Source organism: Penicillium chermesinum, assembly GCF_028974085.1.
Source record: "Penicillium chermesinum strain IBT 19713 chromosome Unknown utg000003l:1.0-5111272.0:1.0-5115320.0, whole genome shotgun sequence".
Lineage (NCBI taxonomy): Eukaryota > Fungi > Ascomycota > Eurotiomycetes > Eurotiales > Aspergillaceae > Penicillium > Penicillium chermesinum.
The window spans coordinates 2,794,853-2,822,204 of record NW_026695313.1 but is presented as its reverse complement, the minus strand read 5'-3'; the positions used below and the strand labels follow the sequence as shown (position 1 = coordinate 2,822,204).

At 51.9% G+C, this 27,352-nt stretch overlaps 11 protein-coding genes across 11 annotated transcripts; 5 read left to right on the top strand and 6 right to left on the bottom strand.

Moving 5' to 3' along the window:
- Positions 1–86: 86 nt before the first annotated feature.
- N7468_003992 (SWIB/MDM2 domain protein) lies at positions 87–1,179 on the top strand (the record flags this gene model as incomplete). The annotated part of the gene is made up of 6 exons (XM_058473289.1): positions 87–93; positions 194–321; positions 390–539; positions 560–832; positions 885–938; positions 994–1,179. 6 exons carry the CDS (start codon positions 87–89, stop codon positions 1,177–1,179), a joined length of 798 nt encoding a protein of 265 aa, XP_058332292.1.
- A 659-nt stretch (positions 1,180–1,838) lies between these two features.
- Positions 1,839–4,259, top strand: N7468_003991 (E3 ubiquitin-protein ligase HEL2; the record flags this gene model as incomplete). The annotated part of the gene is made up of 3 exons (XM_058473288.1): positions 1,839–2,213; positions 2,309–2,547; positions 2,621–4,259. Coding segments are annotated over 3 exons (2,253 nt in total), but the record flags the coding sequence as incomplete, so codon positions are not given.
- A 274-nt stretch (positions 4,260–4,533) lies between these two features.
- Positions 4,534–7,324, bottom strand: N7468_003990 (MutS family protein MSH4; the record flags this gene model as incomplete). Its single annotated transcript, XM_058473287.1, has 5 exons — positions 4,534–6,003; positions 6,055–6,174; positions 6,227–6,376; positions 6,426–6,788; positions 6,839–7,324. The coding sequence occupies 5 exons, from the start codon at positions 7,322–7,324 to the stop codon at positions 4,534–4,536; spliced, it is 2,589 nt and encodes an 862-aa protein (XP_058332290.1).
- A 676-nt stretch (positions 7,325–8,000) lies between these two features.
- Positions 8,001–9,672, top strand: N7468_003989 (WD40 repeat domain-containing protein; the record flags this gene model as incomplete). The annotated part of the gene is made up of 4 exons (XM_058473286.1): positions 8,001–8,225; positions 8,292–8,915; positions 8,965–9,368; positions 9,429–9,672. The coding sequence occupies 4 exons, from the start codon at positions 8,001–8,003 to the stop codon at positions 9,670–9,672; spliced, it is 1,497 nt and encodes a 498-aa protein (XP_058332289.1).
- Positions 9,673–9,855: 183 nt separating this feature from the next.
- Positions 9,856–10,409, bottom strand: N7468_003988 (putative IgE binding protein; the record flags this gene model as incomplete). The annotated part of the gene is made up of 3 exons (XM_058473285.1): positions 9,856–10,170; positions 10,247–10,260; positions 10,340–10,409. 3 exons carry the CDS (start codon positions 10,407–10,409, stop codon positions 9,856–9,858), a joined length of 399 nt encoding a protein of 132 aa, XP_058332288.1.
- Positions 10,410–11,139: 730 nt separating this feature from the next.
- On the top strand, positions 11,140–11,424 carry N7468_003987 (uncharacterized protein; the record flags this gene model as incomplete). The annotated part of the gene is made up of 1 exon (XM_058473284.1): positions 11,140–11,424. One exon carries the CDS (start codon positions 11,140–11,142, stop codon positions 11,422–11,424), a length of 285 nt encoding a protein of 94 aa, XP_058332287.1.
- Positions 11,425–12,610: 1,186 nt separating this feature from the next.
- On the bottom strand, positions 12,611–13,826 carry N7468_003986 (velvet factor family protein; the record flags this gene model as incomplete). Its single annotated transcript, XM_058473283.1, has 4 exons — positions 12,611–12,881; positions 12,974–13,456; positions 13,514–13,593; positions 13,665–13,826. 4 exons carry the CDS (start codon positions 13,824–13,826, stop codon positions 12,611–12,613), a joined length of 996 nt encoding a protein of 331 aa, XP_058332286.1.
- A 3,566-nt stretch (positions 13,827–17,392) lies between these two features.
- Positions 17,393–19,639, top strand: N7468_003985 (glutaminase family protein; the record flags this gene model as incomplete). The annotated part of the gene is made up of 4 exons (XM_058473282.1): positions 17,393–17,522; positions 17,630–18,496; positions 18,577–18,755; positions 18,779–19,639. The coding sequence occupies 4 exons, from the start codon at positions 17,393–17,395 to the stop codon at positions 19,637–19,639; spliced, it is 2,037 nt and encodes a 678-aa protein (XP_058332285.1).
- Positions 19,640–19,888: 249 nt separating this feature from the next.
- N7468_003984 (PP2C family serine/threonine-protein phosphatase) lies at positions 19,889–21,325 on the bottom strand (the record flags this gene model as incomplete). Its single annotated transcript, XM_058473281.1, has 1 exon — positions 19,889–21,325. One exon carries the CDS (start codon positions 21,323–21,325, stop codon positions 19,889–19,891), a length of 1,437 nt encoding a protein of 478 aa, XP_058332284.1.
- Positions 21,326–21,969: 644 nt separating this feature from the next.
- N7468_003983 (Major facilitator superfamily domain general substrate transporter) lies at positions 21,970–23,595 on the bottom strand (the record flags this gene model as incomplete). Its single annotated transcript, XM_058473280.1, has 3 exons — positions 21,970–22,257; positions 22,410–23,230; positions 23,343–23,595. 3 exons carry the CDS (start codon positions 23,593–23,595, stop codon positions 21,970–21,972), a joined length of 1,362 nt encoding a protein of 453 aa, XP_058332283.1.
- Positions 23,596–24,326: 731 nt separating this feature from the next.
- N7468_003982 (fungal specific transcription factor domain-containing protein) lies at positions 24,327–26,816 on the bottom strand (the record flags this gene model as incomplete). The annotated part of the gene is made up of 4 exons (XM_058473279.1): positions 24,327–24,773; positions 24,800–25,317; positions 25,382–26,659; positions 26,771–26,816. Coding segments are annotated over 4 exons (2,289 nt in total), but the record flags the coding sequence as incomplete, so codon positions are not given.
- Positions 26,817–27,352: the final 536 nt, after the last annotated feature.

The window sequence follows — 27,352 nt, the reverse complement described above, 5'->3', positions numbered from 1 at the left end:
ATCAACCTGGTTGGGAGCCCTTGGTCATAATCATAACTCCTTCCTCATACCCCGAGCTGCTCGTTCCTTCTAGCCCATCTGCAACTATGTCGCGTATGTGGACCTCGGCATGCACCCGGCTCCAGCGCCTCTCCCAGTCGTGGGCCATCTCAATCGCATTCTCCTCTCTAACTTGCTGCGATAGTCTCTCCAGATACGCGCGCTCGGTATACCGAGATCATCGATTCGATTTTGGCGAAAAGTGATCTCAATACGATCTCCACGAAAAGCATTCGCAAAGGTCTACAAGATGTCGTCGGCTATGACCTCACACCACAGAAGGTCAGTAGTCCCCAGAGCACCCGGATGCCAGAGCTCAGGATCATGTTGCTGACCGTGTATCTACCTAGTCCGAGATCAAGGCGCTTATGATCAGTCGATTCGACATTTTCGCTGCCAAAAACGGAGCTGGAGCTGATGCCGACGAACCGCCAAGCAACGGTTACCAGGACGCGGAATCTGTATCTGCAGTGCCCTCCCCACCTCCATCCTCGTCGCCGGTGAAGCGAGAAGCCAATAGCGAAGAGGCTTCAGAACCAAGCGCCACGTCACCTCCCCAAAGAAGCGCAAGCAGGATACGGACATCGATGGCGACGCTGCCTTCGCAGCCAAGCTCCAAGCTGAAGAAAACAAGCGAGCTAGGCCCACGCGAGGTGGCAATTCCCGTCGAACAGCTCCAGCTAAGAAGAAGAGCAAGGCCAAGACTTCCAAAAGAGTCAAGGCTGAGGATGATTCGGATATTGGATCAGGTTCGGATACGAAGAAGGAAGTCAACCGATCAGGCGGGTTCCATGTAAGATATTCCCATATATCCCGTCCTCCAGAGCTGTCTAACACCCCTTCAGAAACCGCTGAACCTCTCCCCGCCATTATCCGCCCTTCTTGGAGGCGAGGTCACTGTATGTTATGCGTCCATTCGAGTCCTTTGAGCACACTTCTTAACGATGGCTATAGCTCTCCCGCCCTCAGACGGTCAAAAAAGTCTGGCAATATATCCGCGAAAACGAACTTCAAGACCCTAGTGACCGGCGCCAAATTCGCTGCAACGATGCAATGCGCGCGGTGTTCAAACAAGATCGAGTCCACATGTTCACTATGACCAAGATTCTAAATCAGAATCTGTATAACCCTGATGAATAGTCTTTGGTATTTGGGCCCATTGCATGGTCCCAGGCCATTTCTGGGTGTAACTACCATCAACTCTAACGACTCCCGTCTTTTCCATCTGACGTTTTAACTGCGATGCATGGGGATGCTGGCGTGACTGCTCAACTTTTTATTTGCCCTTATTTTTTGTTGCCGCTCCGAGGCAGGTGGTTCATCCTCGCTCATTGCTGCTTTTTGATCATGGAAGATTATCAGTTTTTGTCCTCTAGCAGGAGTTTTCACCGATTATAACCTTTGACGTATCTCATTTGACTTCGTTCTACAATTACATGCATGGTAAATCTTGATGTCAGCCGGCGGAGTTTGCGTTCCTTCTTGAGTAGCGTATGTGCGGGCACTTAGATTTCTGAGGGGCACTACGATGATCCGTACCACATGCGAGTCCAGACGTTGCATGAGACGAACATAGCCTGTAGAATGTACTGGGCTCGTCGCGTTTCGCACTGCGGCGCAGCAAACGGACGGATCAGTCAGCGGAATATCGATGGCAACTTTTTTTCCCCTCCCCGCCGCTCTCCTTTGCCAACTGGAGCTCGCCAGCTGAAGGCTGTCTGCCATTGACCGTGCCTTCTGGTGCTGTGATCGACTCTCCTCACATTTCCTATGGCTGAAACCCCTTCTACTGCCCCAGACTCGTCGAGTCGCGGTCGTGGTGGTCGGCGCCGGGGCCGCGGAGGGACTGCCCCTCCAACGGGGCCCCTGCGAACAGAGGCTCCAAGAACCGTGGTCGCGGAGGTCGAGGTTCCGGTCACGAGAAATCACGAAACGGCGATATCTCCCATGATACTCGAGAAACTAATGAGCGACAAGTGGCGCCCGTCACTGTCACTGCTGGATCAAAGCCTCTGCCTGCTGCTACCGATGACGCCGACGACGGAGAAGTGTGCTTTATCTGTGCCTCCACCGTCGAACATACGTCTGTTTCGCCATGCAACCACCGTACCTGTCATATCTGTGCATTGCGACTCCGAGCGCTTTACAAGAACAAGGGATGCGCGCACTGTCGAGTAAGTGAATGAAGATACGGCAACCCCCTTCCCGGGGCTCCACACATTTCCTTCATGGTCCTCACTCATAATACTGATAAAATTACCCCTTCTAGACCGAAGCCAGTTTCGTCATATTCACCGATGATCCAGTCCGAAAGTTCGAGGATTTCCAAAAGAAAGACTTCGCTCGCACCGATGACAACTTGGGCATTCAATATGAGAATGATGATATTTTCGAAGACACCGTATTACTGTTGCGCTACAACTGTCCGGATGAGGACTGTGACGTTGCCTGCTTGGGCTGGCCGGACTTGCATCGGCACGTCAAAAGCAAGCATGGCAAGGTGATGTGGTATGTGTTGACCCCGATCTGCATATCATCGTGCGCAAGACCCGCAAACTGACATGAAACTTTTACTTTCTAGTGACCTCTGTACTCGAAACAAGAAGGTTTTCACCCACGAACATACTTTATTCACGCCGCAAGAACTTCGCAAACATGAAAGACATGGAGATGATAAGCCTGGCGCGGTTGATCAGAGTGGCTTTAAGGGTCATCCGGAATGTGGATTCTGTAAACAGCGCTTTTACGGTGATGATGAGCTTTATGCTCATTGTCGTGACCGTCATGAGCGCTGCCATATTTGTGATCGCCGCAACTCCAACCGCCAACAACAGTATTACATCGATTACAATGCTCTGGAGCACCATTTCCAAAAAGACCATTTCATGTGCCAAGACCCAGAGTGTCTGGAGAAAAAGTTCGTGGTGTTTGATTCAGAAATGGACCTCAAAGCGCATCAGCTAGAATCACACCCCAATGGCATTTCCAAGGATATCCGTCGAGATGCTCGGATGGTAAATCTGAGAGAGTTTAACAATATCCGCAGCCCTTATCAGCCACAGCAACGCCAACGGCGTGGAGCTGGCCGAGGACGAGACCCGAACGCAGAACCATTACCACCGTCCAGTGCACAGCCAATGAGTCGAGCTGAGGTCGCATATCAGCGGCAAATGGCCATTCAAAGTGCCCAGTCGGTCTCGACCCGTAGCTTTGGTGGCCAGCTCACCCGAGATGATACCCAAACAGTTCAAGCTCCAGAACGTTCTGTTGGGTCTACTCCAGTGCAGTCATCTGCATCGCGATCACAACCATTACCTGTAGCAGATCTGCAGAACCTCAGCCTTACAGCTGACGCCGGCTCACTCAGCCCACAAGACCAGGCACGACGCTTGCGCCATACCGCAGTAGTTGATCGGGCTTCGAATCTTCTCCGGAATGATGCCACGAAGCTTGCAGAATTCCGCTCTCGGGTCTCTAGTTATCGAACTTCTTCTATTACGGCTATTGAACTTATTGATGCCTTCTTTTCTCTGTTCGATACCTCAAGCGCCGAGCTAGGCAAACTGATCAAAGAGCTAGCGGAAATATACGAGGACGAGGCTAAACGAACAGGCTTGCTCCAGGCTTGGAACGATTGGCGGGCAATCAATGAGGACTATCCAGCCCTCCCAGGTCCGGGTGGAATTTTACCAGGCATGTCACCAAATACTGTCAACACTGGCGGCAAACGAGTCCTCCGACTCAAGTCATCAACCGCTCAATCATCTCGATCTGCGGTTGGCAGGAATGGGCCGTCATCTTCGAACCCGTTTCCTCCTCTTTCTGCAGCAGGCCCCTCCACCCGTCGTTCCCAGGCTTCTAGTGCTACGCCGTGGGCGGCCGCCGCTCCATCACCTCTCGTTCGCCCATCTTTGCCCAGCTCCTCCAGTCGCCCCTCCGCTGCATCCTCTCCATCGGCCCGCCCCCCAATCAGCACTGGCTCGGACGCCTTTCCGGCTCTTCCAGCAGCTGCAAAGCCCAATGTTCTCATGGCAGGAAAGACTCGGGGTTATGTTCGATGGGACAACAACAAAGCCCCAGCAGCAAATGCCTGGGGATCGAATTCTTCATCAGGGGTCGCATCTCCTGCCGAGCCGGCTGAGTTCGATGATGACTTGAATTCCGATGGCAAAAAGGGCAAGAAGAAAAAGGGAAAGCAAACTCTTTACCATTTTGGTTGATTGTTTGATACCCTGAAAATTCGTAGCATCTAATACGCTATTCATAGATGTCCACCAAAAGCAATCCATCAACCCACCCCATGCACCTGCAAGCATTGTAGAGACCAACGGTGCATTTTGCGATTAAAAAAATACCCCATCGCGAGGATGAATGCTGGTAGCTGAGAGATATATGCCCTTCAGTCAATAGGAACTCGTGTCCAGACCATGGCAGGGATTTTCCTTACCACATATAGAAATATCGCTTGGGCTGCTAATAATATTTTTTGGACATTCAAGTCCACTCGGGCTCTGCATCCTGACCACAGTCAGAAGGATTCAGACCAAGGCTTGTTTCATAGCTTCTCCCTGCTTCTTCTTCGGTGCCTTCTCTGGTTTCGCTTGTCACAATAATATCTTGGTCAATGACATCCATGCGAATTGCAAAGTCATCTTGAAGCTTCTTCAACCAGGTACAGAGAGCCTCCTCCGCCATGGTACTTTCGCGTGCTATCAGAAGTTGCTCCCGCAGAGAAAGAAGCAGCTTTCGCTTGCGACTGATCACTAGAGCCCGAGTTTTGCTATCGCGGCGCTCGGCGAGCAAGCCCAACTCTTGAGAAACCTCGTGAGCCACGTTGAGGACTTCAGGAGGAAGATCCACCAGCTTGGCAATCGCAAGTCCATATCGACGATCAGGGAGCGGGCCTTCTGCGATTCGGTAAAGCATGGTCATCTTAGATGCACCATGTGTAATTTCTGCTGAAAGATGTAGATTGACGACCCCACTACGCTCGGATAAGATTCGTGCCAGATCGTGGAAATGCGTCGCGAAAAACACAAACGCATTACTGGCGATTAAAGCTTCAGATATAGCGATAGCGAGAGCGAGGCCGTCGGTTGTGCTTGTACCACGCCCGAGTTCGTCGACTAAAACCATCCCTCCGGGCTGGATATGCCGTAGAATGAAGGCCATTTCGCGCATCTCTGCTGCAAAGGTCGAAACGGTCGAATCCAAGTCATCCGTGGTAGCCACGCGAGCAAACAGCTGGTGCGTAATTGGGAACGACGCGTATTGGGCGGGAACAAAACATCCGATTTGTGCCATAACCGTCATGAGAGCGACGGATCGAATGTAAGTAGACTTCCCACTCATGTTACAGCCAGTGATAATCTGAAACCGGGACTGCGAAGTTGCATATGCGTCGTTAGGGATAAACTTGCTCGAGTGAATCCGCTCGCGAATGGGATGTCGACCCGCTTTGATAGCAAGAGCACTCGTCAATTCCGGCCGGAGGTAATCGTTGGAGGTAGCTAGTTGTGCGAAAGCCGCCAGCATGTCTAGCATGGCTATGGCCTCACTGATCCGAAATAACACAGATGCCTCTTGGCATACATCATGCAGCACGTCTTGGATAGTCTGGTCACTCAAGCTGATCACTTCATTGTGTGCGTCTGAGATCTTCTGATTCAACTTCACCAGATCCAAGGTCGAGCATTCGATTCGATTCCGCTTGCGGTAAACATTGATAAACACATCGGGCAGGGGCTCTGGCTCACCAGCCGGGATACATATGTAGTATTGCCGAGCAGAATCATATTTCAGATCTAGTGTGATATCCTGAGTTTCTTGATTTCGGTCAGGGTCTCTCTGTCCTTTGAAGCAAATCTGATCCCTACCTCCTAGCCTCGCGATCAAATCCATCGCATCGGCGTTGGCTTCTTTGTAAGTCTGCCTGGCCACGTCGAGCAAGCTATTAGCACCAGCCTACGAACTTATTAGATCCCTGAGATCGATCAGCTCAAGGCAGTCAATCACCTTGACACAATAGATCCTTTGATTCCGAAGATCTAGTGGCTTGCTCTGGTATGTGACATGCTCGTTTAGGGTATCATCAATAAGTTGTTCGATAGATCGATGACCGCCAGGGGCACATAACTAGACTGAATCAGAGATACCCTTTGGACAGCGCAGACAGGATCGCTCATACCTCTCGAATTGTCAGAAGAAGATCGCTCTGCGCCGCTCCCAATGCTTGATGGACCTTTTTGATGGCCGACACGTACGTCTTCAGCATTATGACATTATTGACCGATTGTTCCACGTACTGTGCCGTGTGGTTGGCTGGGACAAGGATGATCTATTTTATCAGCAAGTTCTTTTTTTTCCCACAGATGGAAATATCATACCGAAGTCAATATTTTGTCGGCATCCACAAAGCCCTTCAGAACTTGTCGAACGGAAACGAACATGTCCTCTTTGGTAGACAAGTCCTCAACGGCATTGTATCTAGCAGTCAGCTTGACCCTTTCGGTGGAAGGCTGCAGGATTGTTGCTCGCAAGAGTCTAGCCCCCATGGGGGTCAGCGTCTGGTTGAGAAGTCCATAAAGGCTATCACGAGATTTAGCATTGTGGAGATTTTGGATGAGCTCCAGCGAAGCAATCGTCTGCAAGTCGACCATCATGGAACCTTGCGATGGTTCAAATTTGATGCGCAGTGAGTGAGCTGCAAAGACTCTCTGGAGTTCCGACTCGACATATTTCAAGGTCTTCTGCGAAGTCAGCACATTGTTCCAGATTTTGCCTGGGCCGAGAAACAAACCGCCGCGAAGCTGCATGCCGCAAAGTAGTTTCCCCCCAACGTAAGCTTCAGAGAGTCTGTCTCGTCTGGAAATGCCAAGCGATCCAGGTACTCTTGGCCCCCTTTATCCGACCAGTATCGGCGATCGAGGAAGGTGAAGACTGGGTCGGGGAGATTCTCTTGGACGATGTACCGGAGTTTGGATTCGGCGGCGGTGCTCATGAACAGGATCTCACTTGGCTCGAACACACCTATCTTCGTGACGGTTTTCACATAGGTCGGGCTGTCACATATCTGACACAAGACTACTTCTGCCGTAGCCAGATTGATCAAGGCCAGGCCTATTGTTGAAGACACCCCGCGAGATTCACAGACAGCGCATACAATGTCTTGTGAAGCGACACTGGTGGCGATAGTCGTAGGTTTTGCGGTTTGGGGGCGCCTGCTGGCTGTCCTCGAGCGCAAGGGCAGGAAAGATCCTACCGATGAGCTTCGATATGTGGACATTGTGGTCAATTGGGATGCAGAGAGTGAGGGGTGGAAGACGAAAAGGTGACCCATGCTCTTCAATTTTGAGGTTCCTACTGCTACGGATATCATACAGCGACGGGTATGGTACTCGTATGTCCTTTTTACTGCATACGCTAGTAGTACCTCCAGATCCCAGAACAGATAAGCTTGGGATACTCTCCAAGGTTCAAGTCTTCAGGCTCATGCACACCGATGATTTCACTGATACTCATGATGGAGGTCGATAGAGTGGTGATAATATATTTCGCGTACATATACAATGGGACGTAAAGTAAGGGTGAGCAAAGAAGCGCATATGGCGAAATGTCGAAATCGCTTTTGTTATTACCTAGACAAGAAGAGTAATCTAACACGCCACTCCAATATTGAATATTCGAAAGATCAGGGCTCTACAACGAAGGGGATAAAACATTAGCGAATATCAAACAGATACCAATCGATGACCCGATAAGCGATAAGCGATAAGATAACCCGCGCTGCGCCTTCAATTTTTTTCTCTCCTCCCCACCAGATCTAACGACTCCAGTTCAGGATTGGACGTTGGCATCATTGGGTATAGTTTTTCGGAGCTAATAAACATTATATGAGTGTTTCTATTTTTTTTCGTCTGATCAACTGAAATTGCATCCTCCCGGAAAGGCCCACTCTAGAAATGAGTACCCAGTTCCCTCCCCCGAGCAAGCGCCAGAAGCTTGCCCAGAGTGAAAAGGCTCGCGAACAACAAGAAATCCAGAGTATCCCTAGCGATCTTGGCCATGTGAGGGTTCAGTTTGTCGATCAAAGCACTGGCGACGCAACTGGGCCAGCCGTCTCGGTGCCGGTAGCCGATGCCAATGTGAAAAACCTGGAGACGCTTCTGAACACCCTCAAGGGAAACGTACGCGCACTGAACCTACGCACCTGATTTCACGAGCTTTTTATTAACGTGTCTTGTGCCTGGCAGGAAGAGGACGAGCGAGTACCGTACCGCTTCACGTATCAGTCTGAAAAAGAAGGTCAAACAATTGACATCCTCGCCGACGTATACCACTCTCTTCTCCAACCCGGGGTGAAGACCACCGAAGACACGATTTCCCTTTATTTCACACCCCAGGCCGTTTTCCGAGTCAAGGCTGTTTCTCGGTGCGCCGCCTCGATCGCCGGACATGGCGAGGCGATCCTTGTCACCTCCTTCTCACCCGTTTCCTCATCGACGATGGTATCTGGTAGCGGCGACGCTACCGCCCGTATCTGGGACTGCGATACTGGTACGCCATTGCACACTCTCAAGGGCCATACGAGCTGGGTCCTCGCTGTGGCCTACTCACCCAACGGGGCCATGATCGCCACCGGAAGCATGGACAATTCGGTGCGAATTTGGGACCCTAAGAAAGGACAAGCATTGGGCGGCCCGCTCAAAGGCCATTCCAAGTGGATCACCAACATGGCTTGGGAGCCATACCACTTGCAGGAATCCGGACATCCTCGCCTGGCATCGGCCTCGAAAGACTCGACCGTTCGCATTTGGGATGTAGTGTCTAGACATACCGATCATGTCCTCTCCGGCCACAAGAGCTCTGTCACCTGTGTGCGCTGGGGGGGGCACAGGCAAGATTTACACCGCCTCGCACGACAAGACAATCAAGATCTGGAACCCGAAAGATGGAACTCTCCTTCAAACTCTGGCTGCGCATGCCCACCGTGTGAACCACCTTGCGCTGTCAACAGACTTCGTGCTGCGAACAGCGTACCACGACCACACTCGGAAAGTGCCAGAGGGCGAAGCAGAGAAGGTCGCTGCCGCACGGAAACGATTCGAACAGGCTGCCACGGTCAATGGCAAGATTGTTGAACGGCTTGTATCCGCCAGTGATGATTTCACCATGTATCTGTGGGAGCCGTCGACATCTTCCAAGCCCGTGGCTCGGCTGCTGGGCCACCAGAAAGAAGTCAATTACGTGACCTTTTCCCCTGATATGTCCCTCATTGCATCCGCCGGATTTGACAACCACGTTAAGCTGTGGAACGGGCGCGATGGAAAGTAGGTTCCTTGATCCGAGCCGATCCGGCATACACTTTTCATATGCTAATTTATCCCTAGATTTATTACAACTTTCCGGGGTCACGTCGGCGCTGTCTATCAATGCTGCTTCTCCGCCGACTCCCGACAATTGGTGTCATCTTCCAAAGACACAACCCTCAAGATTTGGGATATCCGGACGCAGAAACTTAAAATGGATCTCCCTGGCCACCGAGATGAGGTCTTTGCCGTGGATTGGGCGCCTGACGGCGAGAAGGTCTGCAGCGGTGGCAAAGATAAAGTAGTGAAACTTTGGAGGAATTAGTTTAGGACATAGGATGATACCCAATTCGCAGGTCTAGACAAAAGAGAACAGAAATGGACAAAGACAAGCAAATATCAAACTGGATTTCAATTCATGATTTTGGCTCGAGGCAGATCATTAATGTACAGAGCTAAGTTTGGGAAATATACAGAATCGCGGCGCATAGCATTGGGACCGGCGCGCTTAAGCGTACTGCCAGGCGGGGATATCACCCTTGTAGGTGAGGGCGATGGCACTGAAGCCCAAGCAGTCGGACACCTTACCGGAAGGCACAGTGGCGTTCTGCTGAGCGACATACACCTGCCAGCGCTTGTCCTCGGTAGGGCAGGCCATGAGACCAGTGTCCTTGTAGGTGAGGTGGGACCAGGGCTTGCCAGGCTCATACCGCAGTCCACCAACCGAGGCACCGGCGGGGATGTACGCGGAGTGGGCCTGGGTGAACGCAAGAGCACCAGACGCCTCGACATAGGTCTGCTGGCCACCGGGAACCTCGACGTCCTATTGAGAGCAATTGGTTAGTGTGCCTGCACCTTTTTTGTTTGTTTTTTTTTCTAGAGCATGTTGTGTCACGTACCATAGCATTGCCGCCTGCAGTGAAAACGGTCTGGTTACCAGGGGGGGCAAGGGGACACCTCGGGGCTGGGGCAGTAGGAAGAGGTCTTCCCACCGAGCCACAGGTGGCCACCGGCAGCGTTCATCTGCAGGTAGTGGATGGGAGAGGCAGAACGAGCAGCCATGACGCTAAAGGCGGGGGGGTGGGGTACTGTCGACAGGAGCATGAGCGGCAGGGGCCGCAGCAGCCAGCAGGGGAAGGACAACAGAAGCAATGGCGGTCTTCATAGTGATAGTTCTAGAGGAATTGAATAGAGTTGGGGGGGTTGAAGAGTTTGTATGTCTGGGATGGTTGGGATGGTTGGGATGATTGGGATGAATTGAATATCCATTCCAGCAGGGATCCTATCTCTCCTTTATACTTCATCCTCAGGGGACCTCCACATCCAGGGTCCACGTTGAGAGAAGTCGGGTCAACATCCAGGGAACCGAGCCGATCGCTAAGACACCAGGAATCATCCGGGTCGGACACCCCCGATGGAGCCAAGCGGTGCAGAAGTCATGGAAATGCAGCAAGTGAGACAAAAAAAACCGGGGTCATACTCATCACAGTAGCAACAAGAGCTTCGTCAATGGCGTCCCTGTCTCGGAAGAATGCACAAGCGACCAGCTTGGCCTAATCTGGACAAGGGTTGCTGCTCGCTAAGCCTCAGTTGCTATGTGTGGCCGTGCGACGAGGTGAGACATGACGATCGCAATGCCAAGCGGAGAAACAGGAAAACCGAGCGGGTCGAAGGTTGGAAACCCACGAGTTGAGGAGCCGCCGGGCACTGATCGACACTGTTTGTCTCAGAGACCCTCTTTCGTCGCTATTTTGGACCATCGTCTTCTGAACTATGAGATTGTTCACCCTCAATGAAACTGTCCTCTGTAACCGTGGCCAGTGGCAAATCAATTCCGAAACATCTCATCATGACATGGACATTCTGCAAACCTGCAATTGCACTTCTATGGTGCCGGAAGCACGGCACCCCTACCAGCATCATACCAACACCATGCATGAAGAATGGATCGGGCATTAATCTGATGGATGACCAGAAGACGCCCCACATCTCGCAGGGCTCGGAGCCGAGGTTTGACCATTACTTCATGGAGAAGATGACGGTACTGGCGTATCTTTTGCTCTTCCCTGGATCGTGATGTCCTTGGCTATCTCGTGTAGAAGCTACCATATATGGCAGGCTTTGACTGCGTCCTCACTGTTCACCATCTATTACCCAGACACTAGTAGTTAGGTCACTTCCAAGCTTCCTACGGGGGAAAGGCTTGTTCTTTCGTGGACGGCCACCTGAGAGCCCCGAACAGCCTACTGATACTATGTTACTAGAGGTTGTTGCGATGGAGGCATTCTGCCATGGAACCAACCAAGGACCATATCCATGCATGCATTGTAGTGAAGAGTGGCACTGGCATTTGGCACGGGTAGAGCTGCCGCAGAAGGTACGCCCATAGACGACTGGAGCTTAAAGTTACTCCTGGCTATATCAGGCTGTCTCCCCACTAGTTGCCCGCAACTTCAAGCGGGAAAGAAGGACTACTTCTATCCATTACGTAGGTACTCCGTAGTCCCCTGAGAATCCACCTTGCCCCATGGCACTGGTCCCCACCGTACTAGTAATTTGAATACACCTGAAGATCCGCCGTGTCCAGTCGATCACTGGACTGTTCCGGTGGGTCCCATACGAGGGTGCTTGTAAATGTGAGCTGCTACTGCATTGGAAATCGGCAGTACCGTGGACTGGAAGAGCCTTTTTCATGGTTACTAGTACTAGCAGTACCAATGATAGGCACAACTCAAATTAAAGCTCCGTAACAACAAATTGGAACTACCGGAGTTTTGAAATATAGATTGACAGAATAATATATATATGTACGAGCGTCTGGTCCCCGAGGTATAAACACAGCTGACAGTCAACAGAACTGGGTAAAAGAAGCCAAACACCCGCCGCCCACCAGCACCGATCCGTGTAGAAGAAATATAGAAACTCCACTAGAACACAAGGAAAGAATGGAGTGAAAAAAGGTAATAAAAGAACATAAGAATGAGAAAAAAAAAAAGAAGTGAAAAGAAAACCACCAAACAAAACACCGAGATAAGCCAACACGCCCCCCTTTTAAGGATCCCACTTCTTGACAATAGACCTAAGCGAGACAAAGCAATCACATCCAATTCCCGAGGTCATTTATCCATTGCCAGGCGGGAACAGGCGAAAGTATGAATAATCAAGCAAAATCAAAAGCCCGATCTAAAGGACTTACTCCATTACCCCGTTCCTTTTTTGTCTTTTTGTTTTTTTTTTTTTCTGTGTTTTTTTCTTGACCACGTTTACTCGTAGTCATCCTCATCATCCCCGTCGCCACCTCGGCCGCGGGTACCCTTCACCCCGTCCTTGCGAATGGGGATCTTGATACCCTGCATCGCGAAGCATTTGCTCAGTGCCGTGCTCTCGATCACTCCCGGGAATTTTTTGGCAGAATACACCTGGAATGGCTCGCTGAAGACCGAAGCCAGGACGGGGGCGGAGCCATGATTGATTACGGGGGTCCCGCTAGGGTCCGTGGATTGAGTCCCCACATTAACAAAGCTCATTTTAAGCCTGACGAATACGTTAGTCTTCGGCTTGATCGGATCGTGCTCGGAGACCAGAGACAGAAAGAAAGACAATGTATCGGGAGCTAGAGAACTTACCGGAAATGCCCTTCTGTCCGCACGCTCAGGTCTTGCAAGATAAACCATACCCCGATCTTGTTGGCTGGGTCCGTTAATCGGAAAGCGCTCGCACTCAAGCTTCCGATCAAATTGCGCGTGAACATGCCCCCCGGGCCGCCCGAACCTTGGGGCGAAGTCGCCATGGCCGGGGCCATTGGGGCACCCGCTGGGAAACCGCCGTACGGGGGATATCCGGGAGCTGAATAGGTGCTTGGATAGGACATCTGCTGATTATAGTAGTTGTTCATGGGATATCCGACGTTGCCGGGGTATTGAGGTTGGCCATAGGCCGGGTAAGATGGAGCCGGGGTTTGCGTCTGGTTTGCTGGCGGAGGATATGAAGAGGACATGGCGGTCGAGATGGATGGCGAAGTGGCGGAATGCTTGACGAGGTTCACTTCACTCGTTCCATCGGCATTCCACAAATCTACTATCAGGACATAGAATGAAGTGTCGATGTGGCTGGGGAGGGAAATGTCAGGAGAGCGCTCGCATGACCCCGGAGAGCGGACGACTTACTTGATGTCAATTTCTTTCTTGGTCGCGGCATCTTGGACGATCAGGCGGATGCATGGGGGTGGAGTAATTGGTCGTCGATCCTAGAGTCATCAAAACCCGCCGTTAGTTCCCGCAATTCGAAGATGCTCGCGCAGTCATATATCGTATATACCTTGTCTCCGAACCCGCACATTCGGGCTCGGACAGGCTGCTGGACAACCTCTAAGCTCCAGAGCCGCCCTTCATGTTCGGTGGTAACGGAGGAGAGGTGATCTCCCGAGCGTATTGAGCCGGAGCCCGGGGTAGGATACGATGGAGCCGAAATGCGATCCATTGAGAGAGGTGGCGGAGGAGGGGTTGCTCCACAGCGGCGTACATAGCGTCGATGGTCGCGATCGACTCGGTTCCGAGACGGTTGTTCGAGGAAAGACTCCCTGCTTCTCACGAGGTTGCGCAAGCGGGGAGTTTAGATAGACATGCGGGCCCCGACACACGTCAGAGCTGGAGCATCGACTTGCCGGGTCTGAAGGCGGTCGAGAGTTGCAGGTGGCTGGGAGGAAATAAGGCGAAGATGAAAAGGTGAGCACAACGGTGAAAGGGAGATATGGAGGAAAGGAGGATCTCCGGACACAGTAGAGGGCAAGGTGACGTCCAAGAACCGACTGCGACCCGCCACACAAGAGACCTTCTGCCAAATCCTTTTTTTAAGGACGATTGCGGCGTGTGACTAAGCGCGGACGTTGGACCGGCAGAATCGTGCATTCCTTATGTCTGTTTCCCCTTTTTATCTTTGAATATTAGGTCGTTTATTCTCCTTATCTGCTTTATGTTTTGCTTTTCTGAGATACAAGAAGCAGTGCAGAATCTGTCTATTAGGGACCGGGCTCAGCTGCTCTGGAATGGTTCTCGACGCATAGAAATGGCGCCCCCCCCATTGTTCATGACATGGCTTGGCGTACGCGGGTAGGCGCATGAGACATCCAAGATCGCTCCAGGAACCCACACCCCCAAAAATCCAAGACTCTTCTTCGCTCCGAATCTCTCACCATCACCTTGCCAAATAGACTCAAAAGCGGTGTCGAGATGTTAGGATTTGGTCTGACCCAACCCAAGACCCACGCAGTCGGGATCCACGCCCATCTCTTGGGGCAAATGGGAATCCCGGGAATTCTGTCGATGTAACCGTTCTGGACCCTCGATCCCTGTGGCCTCCCCACATCTGTCCGCCGTTTGCGGAAACCCCCATCCAATCTTCGATCATTTCAATTCGCCGTAAATGGCGTAGCTTCTGCAAGTTACTACTGCGTAGTCTTGACGTCGTGGACGTTTCGGGCCCTTCGGTGGAATGTCGGGGCCGCTGTGTCCCAACTAGGCCTCATTTCTGCCTAGCAAGACTTGGCGAAACCATGTCGAAGTCGCGGATAAGTCGGTGTGTTTCCGTGTGCTTCATTCCAGACTCGACGACTTGACTTAGTGAATGGCCCTGGCGTCGCCACGGAACCATCTACTGTCCCATGTTTTATGAGTCTCCCTGGACCAGAACCTCACATGCTGATCAGCATGCCCCGTGGTACGAGGACGGGACTGAAAATCCGGAGATCATGTCCGTGAACCAAATCAGTTGATTTCTGGTCACCGTTCCTGAACCTTTGATCTGAGGATCCATAGAATCTCGTAGGTGCCCGAAAGCAGAGCACATGACGGCCTGAAGTAGACGAGGGCCATCAAGACCTCTCAAGCAACACTAATAGTCTCAGCAGAGAGCAATCGCATGCTGATCCAGGATCAGCATATAATCGAACGGTCAGGTAGCTATCGCTTCAAACTAGTCTAAAACCTGGTTACTAGGATACAGGAGTACAGGGGTCTCCTCTGAGTCAAATTGCTCCTTCGGAAGAGAGGCTACCATGTCCGGTTTTGATACCTTGCTCGTATATTGAATATGGACTTACGAAGTTCGTATAGCGTCCTGATGGGCTTGAAGCTAATATGCCACGCTAAAGCGCTAGCCATGGCGATCGGAGTTCAACGCGGTGTTCCAGCTGAGATGGCGACCCTCGCCTGCTGGGCAAGCGTATTTTTCCTTGGCTGAGCATCCGACTGCGATATGCTGTTGATAGAGTTCTCTAGTTTGGGGGTTCCTGGCCTTGAGCTTGGAGTAGGCATTTGGCTCTGTTTTAGAGGGTACATTAGGCAGGGAGAGCGGGTACTCAAACGGTCCCCGGAGCAGCGACTACTTATCAGCCTGCCTGTACCTGGATTTGGGTCAGATCAGGAGGCAACGCCCATATCAGTCCATTTGTCCGATTGGCAGTGGATTGGTGAGTTCGTTGATTGCCTCTGTGGCCATCGCCACAGGCTTCAGGCCCTGTTGCACATGAGATCTGAAGGAAGCTGGTGAATGTAATCGAGCGATTCACAAGTGCGCTAGCTAAGCTTAGTTTAGCATCGAGTGTTGCAGGACCCCCTCCCCTTGACGTAGATGCACATCAAATGGTACTCGATGATACGCCAACTGTAATGGCTTCATTTTGGCTTTCGGCTGTATACAAGCGGCATTCGTGCAGTGCCCAGTCTGTAACTACAGGTGGAGACAATGCGTCCATTCCGGCTAAACCTTGGAAAGTCGGGGGAAGATTACAAAACAGCAGGGCGCCATGTCAGAATCACATACTCCGCAGGCGCGAGCCCCATCTGTCACTGGCTGGTATGACGGGCTTATGGGGATTCCATTTCGTATTAACCCCGCATTACCCACCAAGCATCGTGGTTCCCCTGGCCATGAACACAAAAACAGAAAGTTATTGCGTCACATTTGGGCATGGCCGGAAGGCTGAAGCGGAGGATGCACTTTGTTTGTGCTAGAAGTAGCCAACCTCTCCGTGTTCTTCGTACTCGTACACGAGCCGGAAATGATACGATTTGCCCTAAATTGATGTGATGTCTCCACTGGCCGATCGGACGATCACTTCAACACACTGCGATTCAGAAGAGAGCAAAGCTATCGGCGTATTTGGGCATGTATAAATATTCTCGAGACCGTTGAACTGCAACTGGGGATGCTCCAATCCATCCGGATCTCGGCTCGAGTCCCTGTAGGTCGCCTAAATCGCGTGCAGGTCTCGGGATCCTTGCGTTTGCGTCGGTATCTGCGCATTTCCTCCAGCCCTAAGAAGCTTCAAAGTTCTCCGTTCTTCGTATCCCGGTCGCGTTTTCTTAATGTCCGCTCTATTCATAAAGTATTGATATAACCCTTGTCTTCGTGGATAATGCTCATGCCTAGTCCGTCATTTAGCTCGCCATGACGCGATCCACTGTTGTTATTTATGTTATTATTCTGCGTCTGTAGGATTGGAGGTTAATGATCGGCTCCCGGCTTTCGCTACTCGCCTGTTCACAAGCAGGAAACGCTCAGAATTGCAGCAAATGGCGTGCTCAGGCTCCGCCAAGTCTAGAGCCATCTGCCCCAATCGGGGAATTGTGCACTGAACCTCGCAATTGTCATAGGAGGAATTACCACAGTCCACTGGTAAGGGATGGCCCTTGGATTTAAGATTTTAGGGCTCACGCAAGGAGCATTCGCCATGTTGTGATTGCAGAATGCGGCCTTACCCCACGGCCGGCTGCAGCCATGCCAGCTTGGATCGTGATTTTTCCTGCTGCTCGAAGGTATTTGAGCTCTGGCGGCGCCCGTTTCCGGAGTTCGAACGATTTTCTTTTGAGTCTGCCAAACTCCAGGCCTTAGGCTCTGCTCCTAGTATAAGACGTCCGGCTTGTCGATCGGATACCTTTTTCTATCATCCCTACATACCTGGAAATTGGAAAGCTTTTCTGGACATCAGATAAGCCTCTGGCGAGCCAATCTACGCATACCAGTAGATTGACAAGACACTTGCGGGAATGTTTGCGCGCGGGGTAAGGGCAGTTGCTCTTATGAGTTCCTTTGTGGTGTCGATCAGCGAAGCCATTCAGTATACTCCATTACAGCCGCCGTCATATCCGCTGGCCGTGAGGAGTCCATATTTGTCAGGTGAGTGTATAGTAGGGACTAGCCCCCTTGGCCCCCGTAAATCTCGCCCTGGATCTTCTAGTTGGTAGTCAACTTCACCTTTACCCCAACTAACTAACGATCGGCAGCTTGGTTCCCCGGTCCATCTGTCGGATCGCTGGCCTCGACCAACGCCCAATTTTGGTCGGGAGATGCAGCTCCCTTAGTATGGACCGTGCTGGCGCGGGTTGACGGTACGACGTATAATCTGTTTGGCGTTCACACGCCGAATGATGGAACCCAGCCAGGAGAGGTCACGGCGGCCACTTACACGTCCACGCATTCCACTTTCACGGTGACCGCTGGGCAGAGGAGTTTCACATTGGACTTCTTCTCGCCCGTATCACCCAAGAACCTGCTGCGCCAGTCCTTGCCTTTCTCGTATCTCACGGTGACTCTTGCTGCGGGAGATTCCCACTCTGTGCAGGTGTATTCCGACATTGATTCGACATGGACCGGCCAGCAAAGTGACTCGACATGGAGTCACTCGACCAATGGATCGACACGCGTATTCCAGATCACCGCGGTCGGAACCGCAACTTATTCCCAAAACGCGGAGACAGAACAGGCGCTGTGGGGAAGTGCTGTATATGCCACCCGCCCAGGCAGTGGTAGCTCGCTTTCCAACCAGGCAGGCCCTCTTTCGACGGTTCGACAGGGGTTCATCGACAACGGGACTCTGACTGGGAGTCAAGCTAGTTGGACCTCAGACGGGGTGACAGGCTTTGCACATGACCTGGGAACCACGGCAGACCAGTCTGCTGTCACCTTCGCGATCGGCCACGTGCGCGAAGAGTCCATCAATTACCTGGGCGCCGCGCAAACGGGGTACTACCGAGCGACTTATCCAGAAACCGTCGATGCTGTTTCATACTTCCTTGATGACTATGATGATGCCAACTCCGAATCTACAAGGTTTGATGATCTGATCCAAACAACAGGATCAACAAGCTTTGGTACGTTCCTCCCCAACCCCCACACGTTCAGGGGTTACCGAAGCACATGAAACACACCTGACCATGGACCCGGGTCATAGGTTCAAACTATAGCGACATCCTAGCTCTTTCCACTCGCCAAGTATATGGTGGCATAGAGATTGTGATCCCCAATGACTCTCTGGACACCAGTCAAACCAAGGCCTTCATCAAAGAAATCTCAAGTGATGGAAACATCAACACCGTGGATGTCATTTATGCGACGTTCCCCATTTTCTACGTCCTCTCACCCGACTATTTGAGGCTCCTCCTCACTCCCATTTTGATTATCAAGCCAGCAAAGGCTACTCGGAATCTTACGCCGTGCATGACTTGGGCGCCAACTACCCCAATGCGACCGGACATCTCGAATCCGGCGAGTCAATGCCAGTGGAAGAGAGTGGAAACCTCATCATCTTGACATACGCATACCAAGCTGCAAGCGAGGACACGGACCTAGCCACGACTTACTCTTCGCAGCTGGAAACTTATGCCAAGTATTTGTCAAACAATGGGCTGTACCCGGCCTCGCAGCTATCCCTGAATGATGCTCTGGGCGCCTTGGCCAACCAAACCAATCTGGGTGTCAAAGCTGCAACTGCTCTGGCAGCATATGGTAAACTAGTTGATGATAATTCTTACCTGCGTCAGGGCAGAGACTGGGCAGACCAAATATGGACAGATCACCTTGGGACCGACGATGCCGGAACGCGATTCTTGATTCAATATGGGACTAATCCCTGGTTTCTTGTCTTCAACCATTACGCAGACAAGTTATTCGGCTTGGATGCCTTCCCAGAGGAGGCTTATAATGCAACCTCCACTTTCTACCCGACGGTGCGCGATGACGCCGGTGTTCCCTTGGATGGCTCGCTCAGCTGGGGCCAGACCAACTGGCAGGCAGCGGTTGCTGCCACCGTGAGCGGAGAGGCCCGCGACATTCTTATCAACGACATGTGGGCCTATATCTCCAATGGTCTTAATGATGCTCCGTTTTCTGACCGTTACTGGGTCAAGGCCAACGATGGAGCTTCACCAGGCGAATCCTATTCTTTCCGTGCTCGCCCAACCCTTGGAAGCCATTTTTCATTGGCTGCCTTATCTGGAGCGAATATATGGCCGTGAATTGATGGCACAAGACGATACTTCAAGCATACGCCTGTATTTAATCGTGAGGCCCCGTGGGTCGATTGTAATGCTCAATGTCAGGATCTCGAATTCCATCAACAGGCTTGTGTCTGGCGTAGAGGTAATAATGAATAGCGTCTCTCTTTTTTTTTCTTGCATTCCAATTCCCAACCCCCGCTATAAAATATGAAGTGTAATGCGATGATTTTTTCATACATGGATACCCCGATAAAGATATGCCCAGCTCTAAGCTGCTGCGTGATCTTGGAACACGACAACCTGGACCGTGATATCATCTCGGACATTCCTGGAGAACGGGGGTCTGAACGCCAGACGACCCGCCAAGAGCTCATGGTGTGCACCTCCAAGAGAGTTGCGCACCAGGTGGACCGCTGCATTTTTATCTTCGCGCGTTTCTCTCTCTTCCACGAAGCCCTCCTCGAGTTTGCTCCCGAAATCTCCAAAGTCAAAATCGAGATCTGCGAAAGCTGGACGAAGCTGTCTCGGCATTTCTTTGCCGTGGCGCCACTCCAGCCACCTGCCAGTCACATCAACTGCCTGTTGACTGGACATATTGTCCCATAGACCATCGGTCGCCATGATCAAGAAGGTTGGCCTCGAGTAATCGATTCGGGTGCTGGTCACGACCGGTTCTGCCGTCAGATAAGGCGGAGTTCGGACGTCGTACCTTGGGGCCAAGGGCGCCGGTCCGTAGTATCGCCGGGACATTTCCTGCTGAACTTCCAGAGGCCATTTCCATCGGCTGTCGCCAAAGGCTCGAGAGACCATCAACCCGAGTACCCGCCCGCCTTTGACAATGTTGTCTTCCCCGGGGTGCTCTTTCTGAAGCCGTGATATCTCCTGTGCATTTCGACCCGTTTGATCCACTGATAGCGGAATCGCTTCCCATGAGCCGTCTGGTCTCTGCTGGCCCAACACGGCCCTCGAGTCACCCGTACACGCGACGTGAAGGGTGCTAGTGGCGGGATCGAATAAGGAGAGCAAAGCACAGGATCCTGCGAATGCAGGCGCTAGTTTCCCAGCTTTAATTTGTAATGGTTCATCGCTGGCGGCCGACTCTTCTGCGGCTTTCATAATTGATGTATCAAGATTCAGGAAGCCTTGGGTGATTGCGTCCTGAACTACATGAGTTGGGGCCGGTCCCTGACCGTATTGATCTTGTAACTGAGTCAATCTTTCTCTGACATACGGGAGCAGCTTCGTTTCCAGCAGTTTCGAAGTTTGCCAGCCCGCATGGCCGTCCAAAACGGCCCAAGCCATCCACTGCTTGTTGTGCTGCCAAGGGGCCGGAAACTGGCCATGGAAGAAGGCATCTTCACAAGGCTGGTTCGAAGCAACCTGAGCGCCATCATACTTCACAACACCAGGGATGCTATCGGTTGAGATCGAATACGCATGTTGCGATATCAAGCTGGTTACAGCCTCCCTCGAAAGCACTTTCTCGGCCACCAATGGCTGCGTTATGGTCGCCTCTAAGTGGGGCGCCTTGCTTTTGTCTCTGGGCCATAAGGTGGCACCCGTTCCAAGAGCTAAAGACACGACGAAAGCGCCTGTGATATTCCAATTCTTCGACCCAGCGGCCTTCGTCGAGTAGGTACGGCTGTTTGGCCGAGTCACGCGACTCAGCGGCAGACGCGCCCGAGTGCTGTAACATGAGAACATGACCTCTACGAAACTATTGGTATAAGGTGATGCATTTACCTTAGGAATAATTCCGTCTCGTCACAGTCTGTAGCAGCAGGAGAAGCGCGCAGGGAAGCCAAATAGGACCACCAGGTCCTCAATGGCCGGAAAGGGGGCGAGCAGTAAACATGTCGGGTCACATGACTCGTCTATGCGAAACCGAATTGGCATCGGACAAGACAAGGCGTCATCTCTTTTCCGGTGCATTCTATGGGCGCTGAATCCATCAAGGGAAAGCAGAGGCACAGCTCGTAGATTATGCCTCTCAGGGTGGAGACTAGGGATTTTTCAACTCAGGCGACCAATGGCTCCGTTACATCGTATATATGAAATCAGGTCGCTTATCGCCCAACATTTCAATCTCCTCGTGGCTCAAGCCTTCAACCCAATGATCTCGCTCTCCACGCCTCCGCTTGCCATTCTCCCGTTGCAGTAGGATGTACTGTATCACAGAGCCACCGAGTAAAAACAGGACAAGGTACGCAAGCACCGTGCCATGGCCTGGATAGAACCGAGGCGCGTCTCTTTGTCGGTAGATATTGGACGAGACAATGCCATTTAGGTTTCCCCAACCGATGATGATTCCTAAAGAGACCCCGCGCTTATACACGCCTGGTGGTCTGTTAGCCAACGCAGCGGATGGTGTTCCATGGCAACTTGCCTTCTATATTGTTACTAGACCAAGAGATGGTGTTGGCAATCGCCGGATAAATGCCCATGGCACCTAGGAAGGTCCCTGCATAGCGCGCTCCGGCAGACTCACAGCCAATCAACATGCAAAAGCCTACAATGCCAATCAATGATACAAGAATGTTGCAAATACCACGTTGTCGGGTGCGGTCTGCGATGAACCCGACAGTGACGGTGAGGATCGCAGCAGCGGCATAGGGGGGGGACGCTGAGAAGTTGTGCTCTGATTGAGCTGTACCCTGAAAAAGAGAAGAAGAAAAATTATGTCAGTATGGTCTTCTGGGATGGTTACTGGACTGGGGTGCTCAAATACCCTAGAGATCATCATGTCAGCGGGACGTAGTCGTCTTTACTAGGCAAAGGATATGCTTACCAGTTCGTTGATGATCGTGGGAGTAAAGAGCGAGAAGGCGTAAAGAGCCCCGTCTGCGCCCATGTAGATGATTGCTCCCGTGTAAGTTTTCCAATCCTTCAGACTGGCCCAAAGGTACTTCATCTTGAATTCCTCATGCTCTGCACTGGACTGCTGATCGAGCGCTAAGCGTCGAAGGACGCGAGCCCGGTCGTCCGGTGATAAGAACTTCGCCTGATCAGGAAAATCATAGACGCACCAAAAGGAGGCTACGCCAATCACGAAGGTGGCCAGTCCTTCCAGAATGAAGATCCACGCCCAGCCTGCCTTACCCCCGATGCCGTCCATTTTGGAGATCGCGGCGGCAAGCAACCCACCAAAAGAGCCGGCCAGTGCAGCTGCAGAGAAGAATATAGCGAAGCGCACCCCGAATTCGGATCGCTTGTACCAGCACGAGAGGAAGTAGCCCACGCCTGGGAACAGACCAGCTTCGCATAGACCTAGAAAGAACCGGACGGCCATCAAGCCGGCGTAATTATGCACAACGCCCATCAGGGTCATGCAGATACCCTGAAATCGCCAATATCCATCAGAGACTGACTCGATACGTCGCTGCCGGGAGGAGGGTTCAGAAGGCGTACGCACCCATGCAATCATAATACTTGGGATAAATATACTCGGGCGCAGTCGCTTGAGCAAGACGTTGGTCAAGGGCTCGAAGACTGCGTATGATGCGAAGAAAATGGTCAAGGTGTTGTTATATTCATTTGGACTCATCTTCAGGTCCTTATCGAGGCCGTCGATCTTCGCATTGCCAATATTTGTTCTTTTTTTCCAAAACGCTGGGATTAGTCGAGCTTCACCTGCGATATGCCAATGAACTCACCGATCCAGGAACGAGGCCAGATAAAGGAGACTGAGCCAGGGAACCATTCGTATATCGAGTTTCCAGACCAGCTGGCGATCCTGGCAGGGTAAATCGGGAGTTAGTACCTGCATTGGTAGTGCATTTTATTGCATTACGCTGAGTTTCTGCAGCAGGACTGCATGTGACAATGCTAGGGTTACAAACCAGCTTCGCTCTCTCCTCCTCGCTCAGGCCCGCGTCTGGGTCCTCAAACCCAGCCAGTTTGTCATTGGAGAGTTCCTTCTCAGCGTCAGCGAAGTGGGAGTCATCCATCGGGCTCTTGTCAGCTGGAACAGCCATGGTATATTGAAATATGCTGTATCAGGTGAGGGGGAAAGAGTCTAAGGGAAGAACTGAAGAGCGGGGGAAGAGAGGCAGCTTATAAATGAAGAACAAGCTCACCAATCAAGGAGAAGCCTATACTGGTACTAGTATTAAGGGGGGCCAAGAGGAGTGGGGAACAGCAAAAAAGCTTCGGGCATAGATCAGCACGAACATCTACAGATTGGGGAAGAATGGGAGGAAGAAGCAAAAGGACCAAACGCAAGTTGGAGAACGCTAACGCACGCGGAGAAAAGCCAGCAAAACTCTATATACGAGTGAAGACAAAGTATATCTTTCTCTCCTTGCCTTCCTACTACAACAGTATATGATCCTCCACTTGAATAAAGCAAAGTGCCCTGCAACTCCCCACAGATCAGGAGGTCGAGTCCTGCAAAACGACCTTGGCCCCGGGAAACCCCAGAATGATGACTAAGAGTGGGGGTAGATCTTCCCCGCTTGGACCCCCACGTTCCAGGTTTTGCCTCAAGTCTCAAGTCGCAATGCGTGGATGGATCCCAGGAAGGGACTATCGGAAGTGAACCACGGCAAATATGGAATTGATTGTCTACCATCGCCTTGGGTAGGAGAAATGCGCTTCAATTAACCAAAGAACTCTCCCGTCGCGAAAGAAACCCACGAGACCTCCCCATCCCAGCAACGCTGTACAAGCTGCCTTGCGTCTTGGATCTAAAAGGTGATGTTAGCTACTAGGGGTGCAAAGGGATCCATGAGGCTTGAGGGAGGATTACCTGCTTCATTCCACACTTTTCTAGTTCGGAAAACCGGTCCAGAAGCACCGGTCTTTGGTCGGGAGATGCTTCAACAGCCAGCGTAAACAAGGGCAGAAGACAACAGAGGGATGCGCTCAGTGTCATGCGCCCTAACGCATTGGCCAATTGCTTGAGGGCCTCTTTGACTGGGTACGAGTCGGATGAAGACCCTAAGACCCGGCGATGGAGGTGAAGTAGTCCCGCACAACGGAATGCTTCCTCCGTGGCAAGCATATCTTCCCCTTCCACGCCCACATGGTGCTCGGGATCCACGTGCGCGCGCTCCCGCAGGCCCTCCAAGTCACCAAGGATCGATTGGGCCTCCAAGATTATATCCGCAGACGGATGCCAGTCTCGGCGAAGGTTCCCCAGCTCATCGAAGCGCTCATTGTCGCATTCTTGTACGAGACGTGCCAGGCGGATGAGAAAGAGCCCGGTCCGAGGGTGAACCCGGAAAAGCAATCAACGCTGAATTCATTGTAATTGTCCGAGCCAATACATGCTGCCAGGACTGAACGGTAGATCATCAAAGGGTGGCCCGCCTGGCGGCAAGACAATGCCCCCACAGTATCAATGTACCCGAGCCAGCGAGCAAAAAATGCTCCTATACGGTTCCCGAATCGGGAGATCCTTTCACTCCGGGCAAGGAAAAGGTCCCGGGCAAGCTTCAGGTGGGTCTGCCACGTGATAGGCACTTCAAATGTCCCCGGTGATACAATTTTCAAAGACAAGAGAAGGATCGCAGTGGCTAAGTGGCTATCGGTAATCTCCTCATGCGAGGATTCGAGTGCAACACGCAAGGTTGGGAAGACGTCCCTGACCCAGTGTGCGATACGATTGGCCGGCTCCGCGTGTCCTAAATACCGCGCCCGATGACTCGCCGAATAGGCTAACATCAGGTTGAGCAAATTAGGATCACCAATGGCCACTAAGGATGGAGATTAGTCATGAGAGGATAAAGCCAAGATTATAAATCGACTCAAAATACTGACTTGCTGGCAACACCGAGATGAAGGGGTTCTTGTCACAATCGTGCGGCACCAACATCCGCGAGGTGTGGTTCAAGAAGTGATGGAAGTACATGAGATTGATCGGATTTTCCAGCAATGTCGACGGGAGGGGAGAGAGATATCGTGGAATGTTTACGGGGACAGGTGATTCGTAGTACCCATGGGATCCGGGCTTCAGCGCGCTGGACGCCGCGTGTTGGGTTGAGGGGGAGGTCGATTGAGGGGTCTCCAAAGCTGAATTGATATCGATGGCTGCATGGTCGTTGTTCAGAGCGAGATCTCGGTCAGGCCGCCCGCCGTCGAGCCCATAGTTATCGGTCACACTAGTGAGATATGCTTGCCATTTACTTTGGGCCAGTAACGAGTCTTTCACAGCGTGCTCTTCCTTCTCATTGACGTCGAGACACCGTGCATCTGCATTGTTAACGGACGCCAGCTCCTTCGGATGCGACAACGAGAAATGATGGTCTCCCTGCATTGACTCTTGTGCGCCTAGCATCAATGCTGCTATACCTCCGGCCCTCGAGAGATCTGATGACCCATTCTCGTGAGGCAACATATTATGGATTGAATATTCAGATCTATGATCGTCTGGTACCTGCTCTGCGGAGGAGTGGCCGTTTTCCTCTGATACATTGGATGCATCTAGCGAATGTCGAAGGAAAGAGACAGGCTGAGAGACAGAGTTTGAAGGAAAGGCAAAAGCAGAAAGAGACCTGAGTCCAACGCCTTGGTCTGCTGCTGCCGAGAACGCGCTGTGGAAATTCGGACCAAATGGATAGTGAGTCAAAGAGCTTGACGCGACTGGAGGTGTCAGTGGAGAATGATCCGACCAGCTAGTTGCAAAGTTGGAATCAATAGGAGCCGGTGAGTTGATCTCATTCGACCCTGTGGGAGGCTTTGGTGAGTCAAAAACACTTAGATGGGCTGGTGTACTTGGCGATATGGCACTTGGAGATGCCATTTCACCGGCGTGGGTGTTAACAAAGCCATCCGCCGCCATCATACTCGGGGCTTGAGGGATCGAAGTGGCGGCCCTCTTAGGAGGAGGATCTGCAAACGAAATGACCGTCCCGGCATACCCACTGGATTGGGAACTAGGAGAATCGGCCGAAGGTCGTTTTGCTCGCCCGCCCCAATTGAGGCGTACACTATAGTCGCATAGCTCGCCTTGTCGCTGGCAATTGACACATGCTGGCTTCTCTTCGCCGCTATTATTACCATAAGTAAGCAATGTTCCCTGGCCTTTGCATTCATCCACTGGCTTTTGTTTTTGCACAGCGACCTTACCATTTCACTTTTCGCGCTTTGCACGGCCTAGCACTGGTTAGGACTAGCCATTGGGGGGATCACGTTGACAGCTCCGCTTACCAGCATCCTTTCCGACTTCTTCGTTTCGGTTCTGGCGCACCAGGCCTTCTAGGGCGAGGCATCGCACCTTAGAAAAGTGAGTCGGGACAACAAATCACGGAGCGCACCCACAATTGGAGCTCTTCTTGCGTTTAGAATTGTGTTGGCCCCAGGTGGCCACAAAGCGATAGTCGACCAAACACCCACACCTAGTAGAAAGGCACATCGAGGTGTGGGAGGGAGATGTGCCCGACAAACAAGTTCAAGGTTCTGGCTACCACCTGTAGCAAGCAGAGCGTTCTACCAAGAACGATAAGACCGGTAGAACGATACTGTGATAGAGACGATGACGAACCCCACGTTCCACAGTCCGGAGTAAGAGAGGGTCCACAGCTGAAGCTGGCCAGTAGCACACGCTCTAGCACGCAATCAACAGCAATAATCGACTTCAAAAAATGCGATCTTCCAGAAACTCGTAGCGAAGAGTGTGGGGAAGGCGCCAGATAAGGATGATTCAGCCGGCATCCGGAACAACCTGCCCTCCGGGGCGGGATACCGCGGCATACCGGTCACGTGGCACTGCGTCATAATCGCGCCTTCCAC